Genomic DNA, 25977 nt, shown 5'->3' with positions numbered 1-25977 from the left:
ATGCTTGCCCAGTTTCTGAATGATGGATAATGCTCTCATGCTTCCCAGTCACCAACTGAGTGAAGCAAGGCTTGCTCCCATGCTTTTTTACATGATGTTTATTGCAATGTGGTCGAACACCTTCAATGAGGATGAACAGGGCATTGAGGTCAGGAACCGCACTGATGGTAAATTATTCAACTTGTAAAGGTTACAAATCAAAACTAAAGTAGAGGGGGATTTGGCACATAATTTTTTGTTAGCAGATGATTGTGCAGCTCTGATTGCAGTAGACTGATTGTGTAGATCAATACAGCCTCTGAAACTGAGATGCAACAAAATATGGATGAATTCTCTGGTGCTTGTACTAATTTTGGCTTAACAATTAACACCAAGAAAACACAAGTACTCCACTAGCCAGAACAACACCATCAATATGTAGAACCATTGGTGACAAGAAACGGAGAAATTTTGAATACTGTGGATAAGTTCACTCACCTTGGAACTATATATTCCAGGAATGTACACATTGAAATGAGGTTGATGCTAGCTCATTGCTAGGGCTAGCTCAGGGTCTGTCAGATTCTAAAGGAAAGTGTGGGAGAGAAGAGTGAAGACCAGCCTGAAGATCTACAGAGCTGTCATGCTGATCTCGTTGTATGCCTTTAAAACCCATTCAGGATACCAGCACCATGCCAGGGAACTGAATCACTTCCATTTGTCGGGATATGGTTCCAGACACTAAGGTCCTTTCTTGAACTAAACGGCCAAGCGTTTAAACTCTATTTCAGAGAGAGTAACTCCAATGGGCTGGCCACAGTGTTGAAATGCCAAACGTATACTTGCTTAAAACATTATTTTTTCAAGAACTCAAACAAGGCAAGCATTGAGATGGTGGTCAGAAGAAACAATGTAAGTACACTCTCAAGGTCTCTTTGGAATTGATTGTGTGACATGGGAGAAGCTGGCACAAGACTACTCAGCATAGTATGCACTCATCAAATAAGGCACTGTGCTCTATGAGCAAAGCAGAACTGAAGTAGCTCAAAAAGAAACATGAGATGTGCAAATTTAGAGAATCCATCTCAAATGTCACATGATTTATTTCTTGCCTCTAACATAGTGATGCCATTTTGGTCCTCTTTAAGAGTGAAGGACAAGAAGTAAAGAATTAGTCCATTGATAAAAGTCATTTGTAAAATCTGCCTTGTTCCCTACAAATACTGTCATATATCATGTCCTCTCTCTCTGTCTCTCTCTGTCTCTCTCTCTGTCTCTGTCTCTCTGTCTCTGTCTCTCTGTCTCTCTCTGTATGTATATATACACACACACATATATATATACACACATATATATGTATATATATATATGTATATATACACACACACATATATATGTATGTATGTATGAATAGGACCCTCATAAATATTTGAAATAGTTGGGAGAGAAGGTACAAAGGCCAGTAATTGTTGATGTTCTCCGTCCTTTTTGGAATCACTAAGACCTGTAACTTTGTTTTTTACATATCTTTCATATAGTCTGCTCCTTTATGTTTCTTAAAAATAGTTCTCTCCTTTTCCTCACAATTCTATCAAATCCAATACATATAGAGCTTCATCTTTGTATACTCAATCCCATACAGCTGCTTTCTCAGGCATTACTATTGCAATTTCTACCTCCTTTAAAAGCATCACATGGACTGTGCTGTTAGGATCCAAGTGTGTTGATCCCTCTATCCTTGATGAATAAATCAGTTTATTGTAATATATTTTTGGAAAATTTTTTCCCATTTCCCCCGATTTAAATCTTTTTCTTTTTTCATGCTTGAATGTTATTGTGATGACTTTGCTTAGTGTGATATCTCGTCAAGCTTTCTTTATACTGATTTTACTCTCCATTGTTTCTTTCTGCTATGTGAGATAACATTACAAAAATCCTTGATCTTCCTTCATAATATTTTACAGACAGGTTTATATTCTAATCAGGTATAGCCATCCCAATCTCTCGTACACACACACACATATACATATATATATATATATGTGTATATATGTGAATATATGTATATTTGTATATGTAAGTATGTATATATACACATATATAAACACATGAACACAAATACATACATAAACATGTATACATGCACACATGTATGTATATATGCATATATTTATGTATATATACACATACACACATTATACACACATACACACATTATACACACATGCACATTTATATTGGTTTAACTCCTGGTTGAAATTATTATAATCAGTATTGGTGCCATTTCTATTGTACATTTCCCATTTTAAAAAAAAATCACTAGCTTGTTTAAATCATTAAGAATCAAATCTTCTTGATTACATGCCATGACTTTTTCCCCTAGTACTATTCTTTTTTCTTTCTTATTATAAATTCTGATCTTAGCTCTGACAAATTTAAGACCTGACTATCCACACACACATCTGATGCAGGGATAATCCCCTATTCATAAGGCTTTTCCTATCTCTTAAAATATAGTTGGTCATTTTTATTCTTTTGTCATGCATTTTGGTGCTCACCATGACTAGCACCTATGTCTTTTTTTTTAAGCTTTCAGGTTATAGAAGTTTGAGTCCTCTGTATAATCTACAAATTTTTGGCTATTTAACGTTCCTCAGATTTTTCCCTCTGAACCTTATTTCCCATAAATTTCTCTTCCTTTTCAAACTTTGTTTTAAAAATCACAAAGAATCATTGGTTGAGCAAGATGGTGGCTAGAAAGCAGGGACTTCCTTAAGCTCCCCCACCCAGGTCCCTCCAAACACCTATAAAAATGGCTCTGAACAAATTTGAGAGGTGCAGAACCCAAAAAATAGCAGAGGGAAGCAGAGCTCCAGCCCAGGACAGCCTGGATGTTCACTGGGAAGGGTCTATCACATGGAGCTGGGAGTGGAGGGGAGCAGAGCCCAGCATGGGCTGCGCCAGGACCAACCAGACAAGGAGATGGGCAGAACAGGCCTAGCACCCTGAAGAGCTGTGGCAGTTACCAGACTTCTCAACCCACAAACACCAGAGACAACAGAGAAGGTTAGTGGGAAAAGCTGCTGAGACAGAGTGGAAGGAGTTCGCGGTTGGCCACCACCCTGGTGGCAGTGGAGGTGGTGCAGCTCTGAGGCTGCTTCTGGAGCCACAGCTGCAGTTGCCTCTGGCCCCAGGCCCACCTCATGGGAGAAATTAAGTGGCAGATTAGAGGGGGTGTGCAGAGTCTGTTTAAGATCTGAGTCCAGTCTGGGTTGGTGGTTCTTGGGGGAGGAGGAGCGCTGGTGTGGCAGAGCTTGTTGTATAGAAATAGCTCTGAAAACAAGAGTGCATTCCCTCAAGCTTGGAACAAAGTACTCTCTACTCTACAAGTAGTCATACCCCAACGAAAAACTCCAGGATCAAGTAGTTGTTTGGGAACATGGCCAGGCAGCAAAAACGGACTCAGATTCAGACTCAGACTTTGGAATCTTTCTTTGGTGACAAAGAAGACCAAAACATACAGCCAGAAGAAGTCAACAAAGTCAAAGAGCTTACATCAAAGGCCTCCAAGAAAAACATGAACTGGTCTCAGGCTATGGAAGAGCTCAAAAAGGATTTGGAAAAGCAAGTTAGAGAAGTAGGAAAACTGGGAAGAGAAATGAGAAGGAAGCTAGAAAACCATGAAAAACAAGTCAATGATTTGCTAAAGGAGACCCCCAAAATACTGAAGAAAACAATACCTTCAAAAATAGACTAACTCAAATGGCAAAAGAGCTCCAAAAAGCCAATGAGGAGAAGAATGCATTGTAAGGCAGGATTAGTCAAATGGAAAAAGAGGTCCAAAACACCAATGAAGAAAATACTACCTTAAAAATTAGACTGGAACAAGTGGAAGCTAGTGACTTTTTGAGAAATCAAGATATTATAAAACATAACCAAAGGAATGAAAAAGTGAAAGACAATGTGAAATATCTCATTGGAAAAACCACTGACATGGAGTATAGATCCAGGAGAGATAATTTAAAAATTATTGGACTACCTGAAAGCCATGATCAAAAAAAGAGCCTAGGTATCATCTTTCAAGAAATTATCAAGGAGAACTGCCCTGATATTCTAGAGCCAGAGGGTAAAATAGAAATTGAAAGAATCCACAGTTGACCTACTGAACAAAGATCCCAAGAAGAAAACTCCTAGGAATATTATAGCCAAATTCCAGAGCTCCCAGATCAAGGAGAAAATATTGCAAGCAGCCAGAAAAAAACAATTTGAGTATTGTAGAAACACAATCAGAATAATACAAGATCTAGCAGCTTCTACATTAAGGGATCGAAGGGCTTGGAATATGATATCCCGGAGGTCAATAGAGCTAGGATTAAAACCAAGAATCATCTACCCAGCAAAACAGAGTGTCATGCTACAAGGCAAAATATGGACTTTCAATAAAATAGAGAACTTTCAAGTTTTCTCAGTGAAAAGACCAGAGCTGAATAGAAAATTTGACTTTCAATCACAAGAATCAATAGAAGCATGAAAAAGTAAACAAGAAAGAGAAATCACAAGGGATTTACTAAAGTTGAATGGTTTTGTATACATTACTACATAGGAAGATGATGTGGAAGGGAATACAGACAGAGGGCACAGGATGAGTTGAATATGAAGGGATGATATCCCAAAAAATGAAATAAACTTAAGGGGTGAGAGGGGAATATATTGAGAAAGGGAGAAAGGGATAGATAGAATGGGGTAAATTATCTCACATAAAAGTGGCAAGAAAAAGCAGTTCTGTTGTAAGGGACGAGGGGGCAGGTGAGGGGGAATGAGTGAATCATACTCTCATCAAATCCAACTTGAGGAGGGAATAACACACACACTCAACTGGGTATCTTACTCCAGAGGAAGGTGAGGGGAAAGGGATAAAAAAGGGGGGGATGATACAAGGGAGGGCAGATAGGGGGAGGAGTTAATCAAAAGCAAACATCTTTGAAAAGGGACAGGGTCAAGGGAGAAAATTGAATAAAGGGGGACAGGATAGGATGGAAGGAAATTTCACAACATGAGCATTGTGGAAGTGTTTTACATAATGGTACATGTGTGATATCTGTTGAATTGCTTGCCTTCCTAGGGAGGGTGGGTGGAAGTGAAGAGGGGAGATAATTTGGAACTCAAAGTTTTAAAAGCAGATTCTTAAAAAAATAAAGGTTTTTTTGCATGCAGCTGGGAAACAAGATATATAGGGAATGGGGCATAGAAATCTATCCTGCCCTACACGAAATAAGGGGAAAGGAGATGGGGGTGGGAATGGGGTGAAAGAGGGGAGGCTGACTGGGGACCAAGGCAATCAGAATATATGCCATCTTGGAATGGGGTGAGGGTAGAAATGGGGAGCAAATTTGTAAGTCAAAATCCTGTGGAAATCAATATTGAAAACTAAAATATTAAATAAAAAATTTTTTAAAAATCACACATAATTAAAATTTACGTCGATTTCATTTAGATCTTATCAAATCCTCCATAGAATGTCTCTACCTCTTTTTTCTCAGCCTTTGACATTAGTAAGTTGTAGTTATTTTTGTGGTGGATTTTGCAAACACTGATAGTTTTATAATAATAATTCATATAATGTATACCTTAAAGATTTTTCCAATTTAACATCATTTTATCCTGTCACTAGGTAGAAGTTCTTTTTATTGTTATTTCTTAGTTGACTGATTTATTTAAATTCTTATACTGCAGTTAAAGTGGTTTAAAAAAAAGCGAGGCTTTGGTATCCTTTTTCCACAGCATAACTTTTTTTACTGTGTTCCAAAGGGTCAAAAGTTAAATGCTCTATATTATACTATATTCTATTAATATGGACTGTGTTCCATCTCTGTTTTTTATCTGACAGAGAAACAATGACAAAAATACAGTAACAGTAATTGCAATGCATACTTAGAAAAAACATGAAGGTTTGCAAAGTGCTATGTGGGAATTTGAGTTTTAAAAAATAGCTTATAGTTCATCTTGATATAATCGAGCAATCAAGGTAGCAAAAAGAATTACTTATGCTCTTAATCACAAAAAGCATACAAGTCTAAAAGAACAATAAAATCCTAAAAATTTGTTTTTATCTAAATTGGGAATGCAGGTAGGATATATTATTTTGGGTATGTGTCTCTTAAGGGGCAGAGTGATTTAGTTTGTAGAAAGCAGACTTGTAGTCAGGAAGACCTCGGTTCAAGTTCTATCTCTGACTCATACTTACTCCAGTAGCCTCTTACTGCCCTTAGGCAACTCTGTAAAATTCAGAGAAAATGTTATTCAAGTGGAGAAAGTTTCTTCCTAGGGCTTCCCTGCCATGGTGACATCACAGGTACCACCCTCACACTGCTGTTTCCCCCCCCCCCAAAAAAAATCCTATCTTTCTTATAACATTCAATATATTTAAAATTTATTCAAAGTGATTAGATTGAAATAAAAATGTCGCCAAAGTAAGTATCAAAGGAAGAAAAAAATGTGAAATTCAAAAGTATGATTATATACTAGTGTGAAGAACATATCAGAAGGGGAGATGAAATGAAATAGATTTATTAATTATATAAATATGCAAAACACTGTGCTAAGTATTAAGAATACAAATAGAGAAGTAAAACAGCCTCTATTTTTCAGGAGCTCTCATTCATGTAGGAAGAGAAAACACATATAGCAGATTTCACCTACAAGATAGGTGGAAATATCCAGGTATCCTTAAGACATAATAGTATGGTAGAGGATTATGCATCTTTTTTAATATAATTTCCATTCAAAATAGCATCTTCATTAATGACATTGAACCATTTGACAGCATGAAGGACCTGTGGTTGCAAGAATTTTTTCCCCAGGTCTTCAATAGCTGTGGCAGCTAAGGTGGCAGGGGCCATAGCATCAGCATAGGAAATTGACAGGCTACATCTCCCCAAAGCTGTTTCCTTGGGTGAAGGGAACTCTGGCCTGACTAGAGGCCTTGGGCAGTGCTGCTAGTCCCAGTACTCTTGGCCTTCTCTCTGTGTAGAAATTAAATCACCTCTTTTCCCAGTCTTACTCAGGATTCAGCCTTCTTTATTCAAGATTTTGCCATGAATGTACAAAACAATCTCTGACCTGATAATTTCTTTTTGAAAGGATTCTGGGGGGGGGTGGGTCAGAGAAAGATGGTGGAATGAAAACAGGAACTTGCTTGAGCTCTCCCCCAAATCCCTCCAAACACGTGTAAAAAATGACTCTAAACAAATTCTAGAGCTTTAGAACCCACGAAATGACAAAGTGGAACAAGTTTCCAGCCCAATACTGCCTGGATAGTCACTGAAAAGAGTCCGTCACACTGTGCTGCGAGCAGAGCAGAGCCTAGTGGGCCATGCCAGAACAGACCAGGACTGAGGAGACCTGGTGGAGCAGGCTTCAGGGCACTGAATCACTGAACTGTGGCAGCTGCCAGACTTCTCAACCCACAAACACCAAAGACAACTTAGCAAGTCAATGGGAAAGTTCTGTTGACCCTGCACGAGAGACAGGCATGGTCCAGCTCCAGCCCGAGGGCAGCAGAGAGCAACTGCTTCCAGAGCTCCAGGTGTACAGAAGGTGGGGGGGAATCAAGTGGCTGATCAGGAGTGCAGGGATACCTTTGCTGGTGCTGAGGCAGGATTCTCTTGCTTTGCCCTACTTGGATCTGGGTCACAGTCCTGGTTGGTAGTCCTGGGGTGAGGAGGAACGCTGGTGGGGCAGAATTTGTGGTGGCATAGAAGAGGGAGACCTTCTGGTAGTTACATGGCAGAAAAGAGTGCTTGAGATCACTCACAGACCAGGTCGCAGACCAGTAGAATTGTGAACACCTCTCATTGAATTGTACCACCTCAGAAGAACTGAAAATTTACAAGTGCCTACAAGTAGCTCTGAAAACAGCAGTGCAAAACCCCAGAAGCTTGGGACAGAGCACTCTCCACTCTGGAAGCAGAGTTCTACTTTGGCAAAGAGCTAAAAAGTCAAGTAACTGGCTGAGAAAATGAGCAGGCAGTGTAAAAACCTCAGACAGAATCTTATTTTGGTGACAAAGAGCAAAACATACAGCCAGAAGAAGACAAAAAAGTCAAAGATCCTACATCAAAAGCCTTCTAGAAAAATATGAATTGGTCTCAGGCCATAGAAGACCTCAAAAAGGATTTGGAAAATCAAGTTAGAGAAGTAGAGGAAAAATTGGGAAGAGAAATATAAGTGATATAAGAAAAGCCTGAAAAATCAGTCAACTGCTTGCTAAAGGAGACCCAAAAAATACAGTAGAAAGTAACATCTTAAAAAATAGACTCTTTGCCATTTGACAAAAGAGCTCCACAAAGCCAATGAGGAGAAGAATGCCTTAAAAAGCAGAATTGACTAAAAGGAAAAGGAGGTCCAAAAGCTCACTGAGGAAAATAATTCCTTAAAAATTAGAATGGAGCAAATGGAAGCTAATAACTTTATGAGAAATCAAGAAATTATAAAACAGAAAAAAAGAATGGAAAAATGGAAGACAATGTGAAATATCTCAATGGAAAAACCACTGACCTAGAAAATAGATGCAGGAGAGATCATTTAAAAATTATTGGACTGCCTGAAAGCCATGATCTAAAAAAGAGTCATCTAGATATTCTAGAACCAGAGGGTAAAATAGGAATTGAAAGAATCCACTGATTGCCTCTTGAAAAAGATCCCAAAAGGAAAAGTCCTAGGAATATTGTAGCCAAATTCCAGAATTTCCAGGTCAAGGAAAAAATATTGGTAGCAGCCAGAAAAAAACAAGAGTATTATGGAAACCCAATCAGGATAACACAAGACCTAGCAACTTCTGCATTAAGGGATTGAAGGGCTTGGAATATGATATTCCAGAGGTCAGAGGAACTAGGATTATAACCAAGAATCACCTACCCAGCAAAACTGAGTATAATGCTCCAAGGCAAAAAAAAATGGATTTTCAATGAAAAGGAAGACTTTCAAGCATTCTTGATGAAAAGACCAGAGCTGAATAGAAAATTTGACTGTCAAATACAAGACTCAAGAGAAGCATGAAAAGGTAAACAGGAAAGAGAAATCATAAGGGACCTACTAAAGTTGGACTGTTTACATTCCTACATGGAGAGATGATATTTGTAACTCATGAGACCTTTCTCAGTATTAGGGTAGTTGATAGAAATATACATGTGTGTATATGTATATATGTGTATGTATATATACATATATATGTATATACACACATATATGTGTATATATAGAGAGAGACGGCACTGGGTAAGTGAATATGAAGGGATGATATCTTAATAAAATTAAGGGGTGAGAGAGTAATATGTTAGGAGGAGAAAGATAGAGATAGAATGGGGTAAATTATTCTCACATAAAAGAGGCAAGAAAAAGCTGTTATAATGGAAGGGGAAAGGGTGGAAGTGAAAGGGAATGAGTGAACCTTACTCTCATTGGATTTGGCTTAAGGATGGAATAACACACATACTCAATTGGGTATCTTACCCTACATGAAAGTAGTGGGGAAGTGGATGGGGGGGGATGATAGAAGGGAGGGTCGATTGGGAAAATGGGTAGTTAAAAGCAAATATTTTTGAAAAGGGATAGGGTCAAAGAAGAAAATTGAATAAATGGGGGATAGGATAGGATGGAGGGAAATATAGTTACAGTCTTTCACAACATGACTATTATGGAAGTGTTTGCATAACAATACATGTATAACCTATATTGAATTGCTTGCCTTCTCAAGGAGGGTAGATGGGGATGGAAGAAGGAAAAGAATTTGGAACTCAAAGTTCTAAAAACAAATATTAAAATTTGTTTTTACATGCATCTGGGAAATAAGATATTCAGGTAATGGTATATAGAAATCTATGTGGCCATACAAGAAAGTAGGGGGGAAGGACATAGAGGGGGGGGAGTGGGGTGATAGAAGGGAGGGCAGCCTGGGGAAAGGGGCAATCAGAATATATGCCATCTTGGGGTGGGGGAAGAGGGGAGAAATGGGGAGAAAATTTGTAACTCAAAATCTCATGGAAATGATTGTTGAAAACTACAAATAATTTTTAAAAAATAGATTTTGACTAAAAATATTAAAAAATAAAAGGACTCTTCTATGCCAAAATGATTGTTTCTTAGGCCAGAGACATAACTAATCTTTCCTTCACGTGGGTGCAGCTTTCTTCCTTATTCACTCCCCCTTCCTTCACAGAGGTGTGGCTTTCTTTTCAGGTTCTGATTTCTGCCTCCGAGGGGAGGAAAACATGGTTTGTGATTATTATTATTATTATCATTATTATTATTAAAACAAGAATTATTTGTGTCTCATAAACATTTTTTTTTCCCCTTGACCCACAGTTTATTGGATCTTGGGTATATTTGAGGATGGCTTATGGGGGGGGGATGGGGGGGGGTACAGAGAGAACAGGGAGGAGGTAGTAGATCTCAAGCTGAAGGAAAAGTGCTAACAGGAAATCGGGGAAGCTGGTCCCCCATAAGCACCTGCTGTTCCACTCCTTTCTCAGTAATTGCTGCCAACCGGATTACGCCACCACTTGAGCCATCTCTCTCCATGGCCAAAGCAAGAGCATTGGCAGTGAACTGAAGACACTGCTTTTCATTTATACCCTCTTGATAGGTGGCATCCACATAGCCATAGATGTAGGAGCTACCTGAACCCCCAATGGAGAAAGGCTGCCGAACCATCATACCTCCCATGGGTACTGAGTATACCTGGCCCCCCTCATAGGGATCCCAGCCAGCCACGATGATCCCAGCCATGAGATCCTCTCGGTAACGATAACACATCTCCTTGAAGAGGTTAGCAGCTGTGTGGACCAGGGGAGGTTCTTTCAGTTCAATGCGGTGGAAGCTGAGCTGGTGGGGGACCGCGTCCGCCAGGGCCTGGGTGTCCGCCGCTGAGCCGGACCTGCAGCAGAAGATCCGGTCGTGGATAGGAGTCAGCTTGTCCGTGACTCGATTAGCGATGTAAGACCCGGTGGTAGTCCTGGAGTCCGCTCCCAGGACCACGCCCCCATCAAACTGCACGGCCATGATGGTGGTCCCGGTGGAGACACCTCGATTCCCCCAGTCCAGGGCGAGGCCCATAGGCCCGTAGGCTGGTCCGGGGCACGCTCCTCGAGCCGCTACTAGAGCCGAAGCCATTATTCCACGGTTCTGGCGGCGTAGGCCCGGCGTGGTCTATCTCAGAAACATTTTTGCCAGGCTTGTAAAAGTCTAATACCAGTGTCCCCACTTTGCCCTAATGACTCCCACTCCTATGTGTGACACTTTTGTCAGGAACCAAATGTCTACTCTTTAAAATATGGAATACTTTCTTTCTCTTCCTTTTCATCTGTATACATGAGCGTTATATAAAATATAAAAAAATACCTCAAGCTTATCTTAGATAGTAGCTGTATTACATGAAGGAACTTGGTAAATAAACTTTTAAAGAAAAGAAAGAACACTCCTACAATCTTAGCATCTCTTTTGGAGATTCTGGAGATGGACAAAGAGGATGGTAAATTGAAATGAATAAATAAATAATCCATGGGAACATTTATGTACCTTCTGGGAGAGAGTAAAAAGGAAGGAGAAAGAGTGGATCACCACTCTCTTTCTAGCCTATGTGCTAGAACTGAATGTACTGTCAAGATCTCAGCCATCTATTCTCTATGACTCTGTACTTGTATCTTTTGCTTGGAATAAATGAATGCTAGTTATTGTTATCATTATTATTGTTTTGCTTTTTAGGTCTTCTCACAGCTTCCCCTTCCCCTACCTCTCATCAGTGTTAAGAAGGGAGACAAAACTAGGGACTGACTCATTCTCCTCCATCCATAAACATAGGTAAATACCCTAAACCTCTTAAATTATTCTTGAGTCAAAACTATAGGCTTGACCAAAGGAATTAATAGCTTTTTTATTTATTTTTTCTTCACCATCTACATTTTCTTTTCTTATACTTTTAAAATGCTCTATTATTATTGTTTCATAGGACTATCTGCATAGGGTTATGTAATCCAAACTACTTAAACAGCAAAAGTGTGTATGGAGTTCATTTAAGAAATACAAGAGAAATTTAAATCTATAGAGAATCATCCCTTCACTCACTTTAAAAAGTGAGAAAGCCAAGACTTAAGAGAGGTCAGTTGACTTACCCAAGCTTGTACAGATAATTAAAGACCTGATATTAGAATTAATACTAGAACCTGTGTCTCTTGATCAGGTTGCTGAAATGATCAATCTGCAAGTCCTATTAAAACATGATACTCTAAAATTTGACCTTGCAAAATTATAGCTTTTTCATGACACATGGCTGATTTTCTTTTCCCTACCTTCTTCTTCCCTCTCTTTTCCCTCAGTTTCTTTTCTCAACTTCTTCAGTTCTCCTCTTTCTGTCCCTCTAACTCTTCTCTATTCTTTTTCTCCATCTCTGTCCTCTCTTCTACTTCTCTTTTTTATCCTCTCCTTCACTCTGTTTCACCATAAATATTTTTCAAGTTAAAGTAAACAAAGCATACTTCAATTAAATTTCTCATTTCCTCACTACTTGGTCATACTGGTCATCTCAAAAGTCTTACTTAAGTTTTAAGCTATTAAATACCTATAAGTTATATAACGATTTAGCTGTAGATATGGATTTTGACCTTGGTTTGCTACAAAAGTACATAAGAAATACATTATGAACATACTCAGTATCATTAAACTTAAAAAAAATAAGCATTTACATAAAGGAATATTTTTCATATTTATGATAAATAATGGCTTCCATTTATCCCCATTGCCTTACACAGTTAGTTCTTTGATGTATAGTAGGTGCTTAACAAAAGGTTATGGACCCAAATTACTTGTAGGATATTTATAAGGTAGAATTAGCTACTGTTGTGATTCAACTAACAAAAATATAATCAAAGTCGACATAGTACTATTATAATCAGAAAGTGGCAATAATAACATTAATGTAAATAAATAGATTGTTAGAAAAATGAACAAATACACCTTATGAGCACCTTAGAGTAACAGTTAATTTCAAAGTTCTGTAGAGTGTCCTTTTCACATTATGAGCATTCAGGCTACATAAATCTAAAAAGATAATTGAAATGATGTTCAAAACTCACCATCTACAAGATATATTCCTGTTACTGTACAAGGACTATATGCATTTTCCAGTTTAGTGAATTATTTTAATTGCTTTCTGGCAAATTAACCCCCATTATTTCATTAAGTGAAGCAGCTACTACAGATTGACTTTAAGTGGCAATAGGCAAGACCATGAAAAGGTAAAAAATGGACCTTTACCAAAGGTTGCCTATAAAGAATAATGCAGTCACTTTGTGTCAGCTTCCATTTATTGAGAACACACTTGTATTAATCAGTCCAACCTAGGGAAGCATCCTTAATGAATGAAAAGGATGGCAAGCTCATTACATTCTCAGACCTCTGAGGGACTGTTATTAGAATTTATAAAGTAACATCAACTTGGCACTTTTGATTTGAAATAGAACAAAAAACTGCCTTTCCACAGTTAAGTGTAACTCGACTGAACTTCTTTCGGTGTAATATAAGATTCTGGTGGCTAATTCTGTTTAAAATTTTCTTCGCTTATCAATATTCCCAGGGTTTTTGACTGAAGCATCTAAATAAAAAGAAATTCCTATATACTACTTTGAAACCATATTCTCTTAGGTCTTGCAAAAAATAATTTGTCAATTCTTTGACAAAAGTACATATTAACCTGTTTACAAACATGAGCTTTTCCCTCATTATTTATTTTATTGAATGTGAAAGCAGCTTTATTTGGTGCTTTCCAGGGTGGCAAGGATAATTATATTCTATGTTGATAACAGTACTTTCCCCCCCTAGAAAACTGCATGCCCCAAATGTAGCCTATAAGTGGTGTCATTGTGTTAGTCTTTTTTTCTTAAGAAAATAGTATTTCCTGTATAACAAAGTCTTACTAGTCTATATGCCATCTAATGTGTTTTTCTATGCTATTAATTTGTGTTTAATAGTTTCATTTCTTTAGAGTCCTGAAGTTTTTTCATTATTTTTTTTAGTTCAAAATAGAAAGTCTGAAAATGTTAGTGTTCCTTACTCTTCAATATCCAATTTTGATGTTTCTACCTCCATATCTCATATCCATCTTCTCCTCTATCACACAAACAATCTAGTTGAAGCATTTTTCACCTATCCCTTAGCCTAATGTAATAACCTCCCAATATGTTTCTCTACTGCCATTCAAAATCATATTCCTAAAGCTCAGGTACATGATATCACTTTCCTGCTTGAGAATGTTCAATAAATCACTGAATCTAAGAGTTGTGAGGGAGTACAGAACTCCAAACTCTACCAAAATAAGGATTACCTGCACAAAAACCCAATAGTTGGTCCTCTCGTTTGAGTGCAGATTCCCTGAATTTCAGAGTTGTAAGGTACCTTTGAAGATTTCAAATGATGGATAACCTACTACCTTCTGAGCACACTCCAATTGGTAAGAAGTTGTCAAAAAAATAAGTTGTCCCTTATATGAAAGTTAAATGGACTCTACAAATTCCAGGGATTACTCTGAGGTTGGCCTGGGGAGGCCAGGAACAAGCATAGGCCTTTTTCCACAGAAGGAACCTTTTGGATACACAAGTCATGTTCTTCCTCTTTTTTTCTCAATTCTAACATTTCCCATTTCCTTCCTCGTGTAGCATTATGTAATAACAATGTTGCTTGCAGTTGCTGTGGATGTGTAAGGCCAATAAGACCAACACACAGGTGGGCTGCTAGCACAGGTTCTTAGATCTGCTTTTCTAAAGGAAAGCAACTTTAAGGGGTTAACAATCTTACTTTAATTAAACATACATATATTATTCACTTAGTTCAGGGAAAAAGTCAGCACCCTGAACTTCAGAGAAAATAAAAACAGAAATTACAAGCAGAAATTATAAACAGATAAAATAAACACAAATCAACAGACAGGGCTTCTAACTGTCTGACCAGGACACTATATATACATAGTTACCAGAGAGAGAGAAGCACCAACATCTAGGTTTTCAAAGCTGGGGCGCTCCTTAACTGCTATCCAGAGTCTCATCTGGTCAAATCACACAAACATTCTTCCAATAAGTGAGCCCCCAAAACAAAATGCTAACCTCAGAGTATATATACACTTTTTCAGGGTCAGAGGGCATCACAACTATGTGACTCAAACTCATGTGAATTAGGCTTTCTTGTGACTTAAGCAGGTCATCAAAGACTCTTGATTGAATCAAAGACTCTTGAATGAAAGGAAGGTGAAACTTAATCACTTAATTGCTTTAGTTCTGAGAAGCACTCCAAAAGAAAAAAACAGCAAAAAGTCTGGCTTTGCTTGCCATTACACATTAACTCAGTGACTTCTTCCAGCTAATCTCTTTATAAAATGTGGAATTCAGAACAGAATAAAAAAATATTCCAAATGTCATCTGAAAATTACAGAGAGCAGTCTTTTGGGATGCTTACTATGCCATTTACTGGGTTAACTAGCACTTCCCACATTATGTTATATGAAAATTTGACAAACATGCCATTCTTAGCTTTATCTAAATCTTTGATAAAAATATTAAAGGTATAGCACCAAGCAATGTCTTTGGTACATTATGCTTGAGACTTCACCCCTAATCCTCCTCATTTACCTACTACGTATTCAGATTGACAAAAGTTCATTAAGGACTACTCTTGGGTTTTCTGTTTATTTTTTTTAAATTAGTTCTTCATATGTTATACAAATTGGCAGTGTAGTGGCCACTTATGGCCCTGTTCCCCTACTATACAGTATAAGAGCTGCTGGTGTTATTGGCCTTACACCTCCACAGCATCTGCTAGTAGCATTGTTGTTACACCATCATGAGTCCTTTGGAAATGTTTTGCATTGCAGAGAAGGGGTAAGTCTATCAAAATCAGTCCTCCCACACTGTGGCTGCTACTGTGTATAATGTTCTCCTGGTTCCGCTCACTTCACTCAACATCAGTTCATATAAGTCTTTCTAGGTTTTTCTGAAGTCTACCTATTCATCATTTCTTATAGCACAATAGTATTCTATTACATTGATATATCACAACTTGTTCAGCCATTCCTCAATTGATGGGCATCCCCTTGATTTCCAATTCTTTGCCACCACAAAAAGAGCTGCTATAAATATTTTTGAACATATGGGTATGTTTGTATGATTTCTTTGTATGATTGAATGATCTCTTTCATATACAACCCTAGAAGTAGTATTGCTGGGTCAAGGGGTATGCACATTTTGTAGCCCTTTGGGCAAAGTTCCAAATTGTTCTCCAGAATGGTTGTATCAGTTCACAACACCAACAATGCATTAGTGTTTCAATTTTCCAACATCCTCTCCAGTATTTATTATTTTCGTGTTTTGCGATGTTAGCCAATCTGACAGGAGAGATGAGGTACCTAAGAGTTGTTTTGATTTGCATTTTTCTAATCAATAGTGATTTAGAGCATTTTTTTCCTTTGACTATAGATAGGTTTAATTTCTTCCTCTTAAAACTGCCTGTTCATATCCTTTGACCATTTATCAATTGGGGAATGCCTTGTATTCCTATAAATTTGACGCAGTTCTCTATATATTTTAGAAATTAGGCCTTTATCAGAGACACTGATTGTAAAAATCCGTTCCCAGTTTTCTGCTTCCCTAATAATCTTGGTTGTATTGGCTTTGTACAAAATTTTTTCAATTTAATGTAAACAAAATTATCCATTTTGCATTTAATAATGTTCTCTATCTCTTGTTTGTTCATAAATTCTTACCTTCTCCATAAATCTGATAGGTAAACTGTTCCTTTCTCTCCCAGATTGCTTATATTATCGGCCTTTATATCTAAATCATGAACCCATTTGGACTTTATTTTGGTATATGGTGTGAGATAATGATCTATGCCCAGTTTCTGCCATACTGTTTTCCAGTTTTTCCAGCAGTTTTTGTCAAATAGTGAACTCTTATCCCAGAAGCTGGAGACTTTGGGTTTATCAAAAAATAGATTACTATAGTCATTGACTACTGTGTCTTGTGTACCTAACCCATTCCACTGATCTACCAATCTGTTCCTTAGCTAGTACCAAGTAGTTTTACTAACTGCTGCTTATAATGCAGTGTAAGATCTGGTATGGCTAGGTCACCTTCCCTAGCATTTCTTTTCATTAATTCCCTTGATATTCTGAAACATTTGTTCTTCCAGATGAATTTTGATATTATTTTTTCTAGCTTTATGAAATAATTTTTGGTAGTTTAATTTGTATGGCACTAAACAAGTAAATTAATTTAAGTAAAATTGTCATTTTTATTATATTAGCTCGGCCAAACCACAAGCAGTTGATGTTTTCTTAGTTATTTAGATCTGTCTTTATTTATGTGAGAAGTATTTTGTAATTGTGTTCATAGAGTTCCTGGGTTTGTCTTGGAAGGTTGTCTCCCAAATATTTTATAGTGTCTATAGTAACTTTAAATGGAATTTATCTTTCTGTCTCTTGGTGTTGGGCTTCGTTGGTAATATATAGGAATGCTGAGGATTTGTGTGATTTCATTTTACATCTTACAACTTTGCTAACGTTATTTATTATTTCAAGTAGTTTTTTACTGGATACTCTAGGATTCTCTAAGTATATCATCATACTATTGCCAAAGAGTGATGTCTTAGTTTCTTCTTTGCTTAGTCTAATTCCTTCAATTTTTTTTCTTCTCTTATTGCTAAAGCTTGCATTTCTGGTACCATATTGAACAACAGTGGTAATAATGGACATCTTTATTTCACCCCTAATCTTACTGGAAATGCATGTAGCTTACCCTCGTTACATGTAATGTTTGCTGATGGTTTTAGGTAGATGCTATTTCTCATTTTAAGGAAGGCTCCGTTTATTCCTGTGCTTTCCAGTATTTTCAATAGGAGTGGGTGTTATATTTTGTCAAAAGCTTTTTCTGCATCTACTGAGATGATCATATGGTTTTTGTTAGTTTCATTATTGATATGATCAATTATGCTGATAGTTTTCCTAATATTGAACCAGCCTTGCATGCCTTGTCTGAATCCTACCTGACCAAAATGTATTATTTTCATTAGGGAAATTGGTCTATAATTTTCTTTCTCTGTTTTGGCTCTTCCTGGTTTAGGCATCACTACCATATTTCTGTCATAAAAAGATTTTGGTAGGACTCCTTCTTCACCTATTTTTCCCAAATATTCTATAAAGTATTGGAATTATTTGTTATTCAGATGTTTGATAGAATTTGCTTGTAATTCCATCTGGCCCTGGAGATTTTTTTCCCCAGGGACTTCATTGATGCCTTGTTTAATTTCTTTTTTCTGAGATGGAGTTATTTAAGTATTTTACTTCCTCTTCTGTCAATCTGGGTAATTTATATTTTTGTAATTATTCATCCATTTCCCTGAGATTGTCAAATTTATGGGCATACAGATGGGCAAATGATGCCTAATTATTGTTTTAATTTCCTCATCATTGGAGGTGAATTCACCCTTTTCATTTTTGATACTAGTAATTTGATTTCTTTCTTTTTTTAGTCAAATTGATCAAAGGTTTATCAATTTTATTGGTTTCTTCATAAAACCAGCTCTTAGTTTCATTTATTAGTTCAATAGTTTTCTTGATTTCCATTTTATTAATCTCTCCTTTAATTTTCAATATTTCTAATTTGGTATTTAATTGGGGATTTTCAATTTGTTCTTTTTTTCTAGCTTTTCCAGTTGCATGCCCAATTCATTGATCTCCTTTTTCTCTATTTTATTCATGTAAGCATTCAGAGATATGAAAGTTCTCCTAAGAATCAGTTTTGCTGCATCCCATAGGTTTTGGCATGTTGTCTAATTATTTTCATTCTCTTGAATGAAGTTATTGATTATTTCTATGATTTATTGTTTGATCAACTCATTCTTTAAGATTAGATCATTTAGTTTCCAATCAATTTTTAATCTATCTTTCTATGGTCCTGTATTATAAATAATTTTTATTGCATCATGATCTGAAAAGGATGCATTGGCTATTTCTGTCTTTCTGCACTGGATTATGAGGTTTTTATGCCTTAGTACATGGTCAATTTTTGTGTACATGCCGTGTACCACTGAGAGGAAAGTGTATTCTTTTCTATCCCTATTCAGTTTTCTCTAGAGGTCTATCATATCTACCTTTCCTAAAATTCTATTCACCCCCTTAACTTTCTTGTTTATTTTGAGGTTAGATTTATCAAGTTCAGAGAGGGGAGGTTGAGGTCCCCACTAGTATAGATTTGCTGTCTGTTTCTTCTTGTAACTCTCTTAACTTTCCCTCTAAGAATTTGGATCCATACCACTTGGTGCATATGTGTTTAGTAATGATGTTACTTTATTGTTTGTGGTCCCTTTTAGCAGGATATCTTTTCCTTCCTTATCCCTTTTAATTACATCTATTTTTTTTTGCTTTTGCTTTGTCTGAGATTAGGATTGCTACCTCTGCTTTTTTTTTTTAACTTCAGCTGAATCATCATATATTCTACTCAAGACTTTTACCTTTACCCTGTGTGTATCCCCCTGTTTCACATGTGTTTCTTGTAAAGAACATATTATAGGATTATGGTTTTTAATTCATTCTCCTGTCTGTCTCCATTTTATGGGAGAGTTCATCCCATTCACATTTACAGTTAAGATTACTATCTGTGTCTTTCTCTCGAACCTGTTCCCCACCCCCCTGTTTATGCTTTTATTTCTTACTTCTCCCTTCCCCTCCTCAAAAGAGTTTTGCTTTTCACTATTGCCTCACTCAATCTTCCCTCCCTTCTATCAGACAACTTCACTTTTCTTTTCCTTTTCCCTTATTACTTCTTCCCTCCCTTCTAACCACCCCCTCCTTTTTCTTTCCCCTTTCCCCTCGTACTACCTGTAGGGTAAGTTAGATTTCTATACTTAACTGAGTATGTTGTTCCCTCCTTGAACTACATCCAATGAGAATAAAGCTCAAACAGTGCTCACCCCCCTGCCTTCTTTCCCTCTTCCATAATATGTTTTTGTGCCTCTTCATGTGATGTAATTTACTCTTTTCTGCCTCCTCCTTTTCTCTTCTACCATTACAATCCCTTTGCACCACTTAATTAGATTTTTTATCATCACATTAGTTAATTTATACCCACACCCTCTATCAGTGTATATCTCTTTTAAATATCATAATAAATATACAATTCTCAAGATTGACAGGTATCATCCTCCCATATAAGGATGTAAACAGTTTGTCCTTATTGATTAACAAGGTTTTTTCCTGTTTACCTTGTTATGCCTCTCTTGAGTCTTGTATTTGAAGATCAAATTTTTCATTGAGCTCTGGTCTTTTCATCAGGCAGGTCTGGAATTCCCTTATTTCACTGAATGTCCATCTCCTTGCCTGAAAGATTATGCTCAGTTTTTCTGGGTAGTCAATCCTTGGTTGTAGTCCAAGCTCCTTTGCCTTTCAGAATATCATATTCCAAGCCCTCCAGTCTTTTAATATAGAAGGTGCAAGGTCCTGTGTGATCCTTACTGTAGTCCTGCAAATTTTGAATTGTTTCTTTCTAGCTGCTTGCAGTGTTTTCTCCCTGACCGGATAATTGTGGAATTTGGCTATAATATTCCTTGGAGTTTTCAATTTGGGATGCCTTTCAGGAGGCAATCAGTGGAGTCTTTCAATGACTATTTTACCCTCTGGCTCAAGGACCTTGGGGAAGTTTTCCTTGATGATTTCTTGGAAGATACTGTCCAGGCTCTTTTTTCATCATGACTTTCCTGTAGAGCAATAATTCTTAGATTATCTCTCCTGGATCTATTTGCCAGGTCAGTTGTTTTTCGAAGGAGATATTTTATGTTTTCTTCTATTTTTTTCATTCTTTAGATTTTGTTTGACTGATTCTTGATGCCCCATAGAGTCATTAACTTCTACTTGCCCAATTCTAATTTTTAGTAAATTGTTTTTTTTATTTAGCTTCTGTACCTCCTTTTCCATTTGTCCAATTCTTCATTTTAAGGAGTTATTTTCTCTATTTCTCCTTATCCATTTGGCCAATTTTACTTTGTAAGAAGTTGTTCTCTTCCTTGAATTTTTTTTTCCATTTGTCCATTGAATTTTTAAAATAATTGGTCATTTCTTTTTCTTCTACTCCTCTAATTTGGCTTTTAAAATCCTTTTTTGAGCTCTTCCAAGAGTTTTTTTGGGCTTGAGACCAGTTCATATTCCCTTTTCACATATGGGTTTGTTGTCAGTGCTATCCTCTTTTGAATTCATATTTTGATCTTTCCTGTCTCCATAGTAAGATTCTATGGTCTTTGCTTTTCTAATTTGCTTCTTATTTATTGCGATTGTTTTTTCCTGGCTTTTAAAGTGGATCTCTGCTTCTGGAGTACAGGGGGCACTGTCCCACACTTCCTATGCTGAGTGCTAGGGGCCTGGTTACTGGCTTTCTGTGCTGTAGCCTCCAGTTCTGGTTGCTAGAAGCTATATAATGCTGCAGCTTACCTGATACTGAGCTGAAGCTGGCTGTTGTGTGCCAAGGCCGAGGCTAGGTGAAGTCTTTCTAAGTTTCCCTGGGGTTACACTGAAGGTCACACCGTGATGTATGGGAGAGGGGTGTTCTGGCTGCTGGATGTCCCCTCCTCCCCTAGGGCTATGCTAGAACATGGGTAGGCTCACTACCTGTCTGCGCTGGTGTCTGATGATTCCCCTGGGTGTCCTAAGGCACACCTGGGGTCCTGGTGTTGGCACTTGCTAGCTCTACCCCCCGGCCTCAGGATCTCCCTCTGATCCACTGAGGTGGTGCTTGCTGGGACACCTCCCATCCTGCACTGTTCCCCTTCAGCCACAGCAAGAGGGACCCTTCTTGTTGATCTCCTGTGCTTCCCCAGCTAAAAAACTACTATAACCTTTCTGCTTTCTCCATTGTTCCAGGATTTTTCCTGGGGCAATATTCTCTGGGATTTTCAAAGTCAACAAAGGGGAAGGGGTGACAGCACTTACCATTTATTCCACCATCTTGGCTCCCAGAAGTTCAAGTAGATTATTTTCAAACATTTAGTCTGTGGGCTGATAGTCCCAGGAGTAGCTGTTGCTGCTACTGCAAGCCCTGTGCTTCTCTCTCATCCAGCTCTAACAGACCCCAATCCTAAACTGAGAGGTTTGCCACCAGTGATTCTGTCCACCAGAGCTTGCTCCTGCTCTGCTATTGTCAGGTGTAGACCCACATGCTCTGTACTCTTCCAGCCCAGTGTAACAGATCCTTCCTGTTGACTTTCTGGGCTGTCCAGGGCTGGAAATCTGCTACACTCTATCTCCTAGTGGATTCAGCTATTCTAAAATTTGTTTGGATTCACTTTTTATAGGTAGCTGAAGCAATTTGTGGGAGAGCTCAGGTGAGTCCTTGCTGTCCGTCTGCTACCTTGACTCTGCTCCCATATGCAGATTGTATTATAGTGTCTATTGTTAGACAGGCATAGGAAAGGGACATTGTGGAAAGAAGAGATATTTTAGAACTTTCCTTTAGTCCTGGAAGTAGAGAATAGCAACTGGCAATTTCTGTCTGAGTCCTCTCTTCAGATATGCCTTCAGGGACCCAGTGGCTCTATTTGATTGCTCAATTCTCTGTAATTGCTCAAATCTCCATTAAGATTTTCTTTTTATCAATTGCTCCCATTTTACTAAGTCTTTCTAGAATGACTCTTAAGTTCCAGAATGCAATAGGGATATCAACTTTCTGCTTGTTTTCAGTCTAACTTCTTACAGGTAATGAGAGTCCCTTTGTAAAATTTTCAAATGTAACTCAAATACACCTACTAGTTCAACGATTGCAATAGTCTACATCAGAGGTATCAAACATGGTCACCATTTCTGAACCAGATTAAAATGTAACTGGGAAATAGTTAACAAAATAAATTAAAAAAATACAATAGAACATAGTTAATATTAATGTATGGTTTTCCAATTCAGTATGTGACAGTTGAGGTCTATTGAATTTGACAATAGTGGTCTAAATCACTCTCAGAGCTTCAAGGAAATACTTGTTCTTGAGAACTACAAATCTCAGAAAGGAAGTCAGTTTTCAAACTGCTTATTATAACAGGATGAGAAATCTTGACAAATGCCTCTGTAACTTGAGCATGAAATGATTCTTAGTATACTATACTTGATAATCAGACAAGTTTCAGTCTCAGTTTCTCTCTAATAACCTCAAGATGATTCATTTTTTACCTTCATAAAAATGAATCTATAGATATTTTAACTTTTTTCCTTTTTGACTCTGCTTAAGATATATTTTAGTTAAGTCATCTGCAAGAAACAAGCTGCTAACAAACAGCTGATCACAAAGCATATACCTTAGAGCACATAAAGAACTGAAGTGAAACAGTCTTCCAAGCCCCAGTTACCAAAGCCAAGCCACATCTTCCTTTGCTGTTCTCAGAGCGGAACAATCCTCATTCTCATATAAATAAACTGTTATAATAATAGAAATAGTAATAGCTAACATTTATCCTTGTGTACTGCAGTCTAAGGGGTCAGAAAGAGCTCTAGACAAGACTGAAGGACTGAACAACAATAACACAACATTTAAATCATGCTTACTAGGTTCCAGGAACTCTGCTAAGTACTTCACAATCATTATCTCATTTCATCATCAAACATCAGCAACCCTATGAAGTAGGTGCTGTCATTATCTCCATCTTAAAGATGAGGAAAGTGAGGCAAGCTGAGTTTAAGTGACTAGCCAAGCATCATAGAGGTAGTAATTGTCTGAGTTCAGATTTGACCTCAGATATTCTTGACTTTAGGCCCAGTGCTCCATTCACTCTGAGACCTAGCTGACTCTCTCTCTCAATCTGTATACACAGACACACATATACACATATATTCTCTATATATATTTTATATACATTATATGTGTGGATGTATAGATATATAGTCTTGATCCTGGCTACTTCTGTTCTTCTTTAATTGGCACCTATGCCCAGGCCTAATGGGAGCTCCTACATGGAATCAGATAAATGAATTTCTTATCATGTACTGGAATTGTCAGTGCAACCCTTGTTTTGGTATGTTCTCTTCTTCAGTAGTAAAACAAGTGTGGTATATCATCACCCTTTCGTCTTGGCTCTTAAGAATAATTTTTATGGCTTTCTTTTTTTTTCTTCATTGATTAATTTACTTTTGGTTTTCAACATTCAACTCCACAAGACCTTGATTTCCAAATTTTCTCCCCTTCTCTCCCCTCAACCACCCCAAGACAGCATGCATTCTGATTACCCCTTCCCCCTGTCTGCCTTCTACTTCTGTCACCACCCCCCTTCTTTTATCCTCTTCCATTCTATTTTCCTGTAGGGCAAGATATATTTCTATACCCCATTGCCTGTGTATCTTACTTCCCAGTTGCATGTAAAACAGTTTTTAACATTTGTTTTTAAAACATTGAGTTCCAAATTCTCTCCTTTCTTCCCTCCCCACACATCCTCATTGAGAAGGCAAGCAAGCATGTGCAGTCATGCAAAACACTTCCTTAACAGTCATTTTGTAAAAGACTAACTATATTTCCCTCTATCCTATCCCACCCCACATTTATTCTGTTTTCTCCTTTGACCCTGTCCCTCCTCAAAAGTGTTTGCTTCTAAATACCCCCTCCCCCAATCTGCCCTTTCTTCTGTCATCTGCCTTTCTCTCCTCTGCTTTCCCCCTACTTTCTTGTAGGGTAAGATAGATTACCATAGGCAATTGAGTATGTATGTTATCCCCTCCTTAAGCCAAATCTGATGAGAGAAAAGTTCACTCAATCCCTCTCACCTCCCCCCTCTTGCCCTCCAATGTAAAAGCTTTTAATTGCTTCTTTTATGTGAGATAATTTACCCTATTCTACCTCTCCCTTTCTCCTTCTCCCAGTATATTCCTCTCTCACCCCCCTTAATTTTACTTTTTAGGTATCATCTCTTCATGTTCAACTTACTCTGTGCCCACCCTGTGTCTATACATATACACATGCATATACATACATACATGCATACATATACACACATATATACATATATGTACATATATATGTATATATATATATATCCTCCAAATACTCTAATACTGTAAAAGGTCTTATGACCTTATTATCTTATTATCTTTCATGTAGGAATGTAAACAGTTCAACTTAAAGTTCCTTATGATTTCTCTTTCCTGTTTACCTTTTCATGCTTCTCTTGAGTCTTGTATTAAAAAGTCAAATTTTCTAATCAGCTCTGGTCTTTTTATCAAAAATGCTTGAAAGTCCTCCATTTCACTGAATATCCACTTTCGCCCCCACAGTTTTGCTGGATAGGTGATTCTTGCTTTTAATCCTAGCTCCTTTGACCTCTGGAATATCATATTCCAAGACCTCCAAACCATTAATGTAGATGCTGCTAAATCTTGTGTTACCCTGATTGTATTTCCACAATACTTGAATTGTTTCTTTCTGGCAGCTTGCAATATATTCTCCGTGACCTTGGCACTCTGGGGCTACAATATTCCTAGGTGTTTTCCTTTTGAGATCTCTTTCAGGAGGTGATTGGTGGATTCTTTCAATTTCTATTTTACCTTCTGGCTCTACAATATCATGGCAGTTTTCCTTGATAATTTCTTGAAAGATGATATCTAGGCTTTTTTTTTAGTTATGGCTTTCAGATAGTCCAATAATTTGTAAATTATCTCTCTTGGATGTATTTTCCAGGACATTAGTTTTTTCAGTGAGATATTTCACATTATCTTCTATTTTTTCATTCTTTTGGTTGTGTTTTATCTTGATTTCTCATAAAGTCATTAGCCTCCATTTGCTCCATTCTAATTTTTAAGCAATTATTTTCTTCGGTGAGATTTGGACCTCTTTTTCCATTTTGCCAATTCTGCTATTTAAGTCATTCTTCTCCTCATTGGCTTTTTGGACCTCTTTTGCCATTTGGGTTGGTTTTTTTAAGGTGTTATTTTCTTCAGTATTT

The 25977-nt window shown here is 37.4% G+C and overlaps 1 protein-coding gene across 1 annotated transcript; it reads right to left on the bottom strand.

Annotated features, from left to right (window-relative positions):
- Nucleotides 1-10402: 10402 nt before the first annotated feature.
- On the bottom strand, nt 10403-11151 carry LOC118833749 (proteasome subunit beta type-6-like). Its single transcript, XM_036741141.1, has one exon. It carries the CDS (start codon nt 11146-11148, stop codon nt 10429-10431), a length of 720 nt encoding a protein of 239 aa, XP_036597036.1. The 5' UTR covers nt 11149-11151; the 3' UTR covers nt 10403-10428.
- Nucleotides 11152-25977: the final 14826 nt, after the last annotated feature.

The sequence above is a fragment of the Trichosurus vulpecula genome, chromosome 1 (assembly GCF_011100635.1).
Source record: "Trichosurus vulpecula isolate mTriVul1 chromosome 1, mTriVul1.pri, whole genome shotgun sequence".
Classification (NCBI taxonomy): Eukaryota; Metazoa; Chordata; class Mammalia; order Diprotodontia; family Phalangeridae; genus Trichosurus; species Trichosurus vulpecula.
This window is presented reverse-complemented; position numbering and strand designations above follow the sequence as displayed.

Excerpts from the sequence above, each read along its gene's own strand:
- LOC118833749 (XM_036741141.1), bottom strand. The coding sequence starts at position 11,148 with ATGGCTTCGGCTCTAGTAGCGGCTCGAGGAGCGTGCCCCGGACCAGCC.